The following is a 2,273-nucleotide window of genomic DNA, read 5'->3' as shown; positions in this document are numbered from 1 at the left end:
CGCCGTGACCCAGTACGAGGAGGTGCTGGCCAAAATCGATGCCTCCACATCCACAGATCGCCTCACACTCCTGAAAACCAAGCCCCAGTCTGTGCAGAGGGACATAATCACAGTCTGCAATGATCCCTATGTGTTAGCTCAGCAGCTGACACACATAGAGCTCGTGAGTTGTTACCCTCCCAGGGATGACTTCGTCCCTCCTCTCTTTTTGAAGTGCAGTTTAACAGGGGATATGACCTGGCTGCTTCTGTGCTTTGTTTAGGAGAGACTCAATTATATTGGACCAGAAGAATTTATCCAGGCGTTTGTGCAAAAGGATCCTTTGAATAATGACAAGGTAATGGGATCAGATCTGGAGCAGCTCTGAAATGCATCATTTACCATCAGGTGCACCATGAGCTGGGAGTGAGGTCCAGCAATAAATGAGGACCAGTAGAAAAGCTTTAGTATTCCTATTAAACATTTTGCTAATGTTTTTTTTTTCTTTTCTGGAGTACGACTCCTGAAGCTTGAGAATTCAGCCAACAAACTGACTTAAATGAACACATTTCCTGGGTTTTCTGACTTAAGCGAAGGGAAAACTTAATCCTGTGAATGTTTTCCGCAGGCCATTTACGCAGCCTACAGCTGGAGGAAGCTGAGTTTAACTTTGCCTTCTGCATTACTCACTTTCAACATCTGTTCTTCCTTTTTAGTAAACTGAACTCTTTGCAGCCAAGTGGCACATGGGGGAATTTGCAGGTAGAGCAAATAGACATAACAAAAAGACCACAGAGGGCTCTAAGTCTATGTGAGATGGAGGGCAAATATGCAGTGTTTTTAACCAGCCACAATAGAGTTGTCATCTCTTTGAGTGCTGTTTTCAAAATGACTTAATTTTTTATGTTTTTCAATGTGACTTAACCTCTGTAAATAAACTGTGACAGAGTCAGTCCATTAAAACTTGAATTATCCTTAAACTGACAAACAGAACAGAATGATGCAAGTCTACATTTTGATGTTCAGTCAGATGGTCTCTGAAATTGTTTTTCCAGGTAGAGATCACTGAAACTGCTGCCTACCCCTTTTTAGGCAGCCCTGAGATGTGGTGTGGGAATGATTCCAAGGTGATAGAGCATAGCACTGCTCAGGAAAGGGGTAATCCCATCAAAACGGTAGAGCTGATCTCCCAAAGTTAGGATGCAGTATGTCCATTTATCATCAACAGCCAAACATAATGTGCCTAAAATCTGTTTTCCGGCTGCACTTGCAGAGGGCCTAATGTATTATCTGCTCTATCAGAGGGACAGGAGTAAGGACTGAAACAGTGTACATATTCAAGGGAGCTTTATGCAGATATTTATCCCTGATTGTTTGCATAAGTCTGTCTTAGGTCCTTAAAGCATCCCAGTAGGACTTAAAGCATTCCACGTGCCTGCTGGAGTGTTTTACTGGGCCAGCAGCTCAGAAGGAAGCTACACATGCTTGAATAGTACCACTGCTGCTTTCCCTCTAAGCTTTTTGTCACTTTGGGTAATTTGAGTTATTCCTGGTTACTTGACAATGTTTGGGAATGGCAAGGCAGAAAGCCAAAAGATCTCCCAGGGAAAAGATGAAAGTGGTGCTAAAAGTTGCTATTTTATTTCTGTCTGTAGAGCTGCTATGGAGAGCGAAAGAAGACTCGGAATCTTGAAGCCTATGTGGAGTGGTTTAACAGGCTCAGTTACTTGGTTGCAACAGAAATCTGTATGGTGAGCAAGGACTCTTTGTGCTGAAAGGTTTTGTTTAGTTATCTAAAACTGTGAAGCCTTTTCTAGTTTGGTGCCTTTTGGACTTTCCATTCTCTTGGTTCTGTAATTGTTGACATTTGAATGCAGTCAGAGCACATCTGAAGAGGAAATAAGTGCAGTGTTTTGCATTATACTGGTGCCTCAGCCTTGTTCGTGTGACAGTGATGATTTATTCTGGGTTAGCCCTTCTTGGTACGTGAGTGTGTCTGGCCTGCTGTTCTCTTCTCTGGAAGGCCCTTGTGAATTGAGGCACATTCTCTCCTCTGGCTGACCCTCTACTCTGCTCTGCTGCTCTTCATATCCTTCTTGGCAGAGCCTCCTTGCCTGTTGTCCTTGCTCTCTGCCTGCCCAGGATCTGGTTTGTCCTTGCTGTCCTGAATGCTTTTGAACACAATAGTGTAACTTCTTCTATATGTAAAGGATAGTGTGAAGCTGTGGTACATATAGAAAAGATTTTTAACAGGGATCTTACTTCTCTGGGGATGTGTCTGAGTGCTGTTTCCT

General features: G+C 43.2%; 1 protein-coding gene across 1 annotated transcript in view; it reads left to right on the top strand.

Moving 5' to 3' along the window:
* RASGEF1B (RasGEF domain family member 1B) overlaps positions 1-2,273 on the top strand; it is a 26,996-nt gene that overhangs the window by 17,345 nt on the left and 7,378 nt on the right. Inside the window, exons 7-9 of the mRNA XM_031066480.1 lie at positions 1-163; positions 263-337; positions 1,635-1,730. The exon at positions 1-163 is cut by the window's left edge and continues 17 nt beyond it. Coding sequence (XP_030922340.1) covers positions 1-163; positions 263-337; positions 1,635-1,730 — 334 coding nt within the window. The remainder of the gene's footprint in view (positions 164-262; positions 338-1,634; positions 1,731-2,273) is intronic.

The sequence above is a fragment of the Geospiza fortis genome, unplaced genomic scaffold, assembly GCF_000277835.1.
Source record: "Geospiza fortis unplaced genomic scaffold, GeoFor_1.0 scaffold11, whole genome shotgun sequence".
Taxonomy (NCBI): Eukaryota; Metazoa; Chordata; class Aves; order Passeriformes; family Thraupidae; genus Geospiza; species Geospiza fortis.
This window is presented reverse-complemented; position numbering and strand designations above follow the sequence as displayed.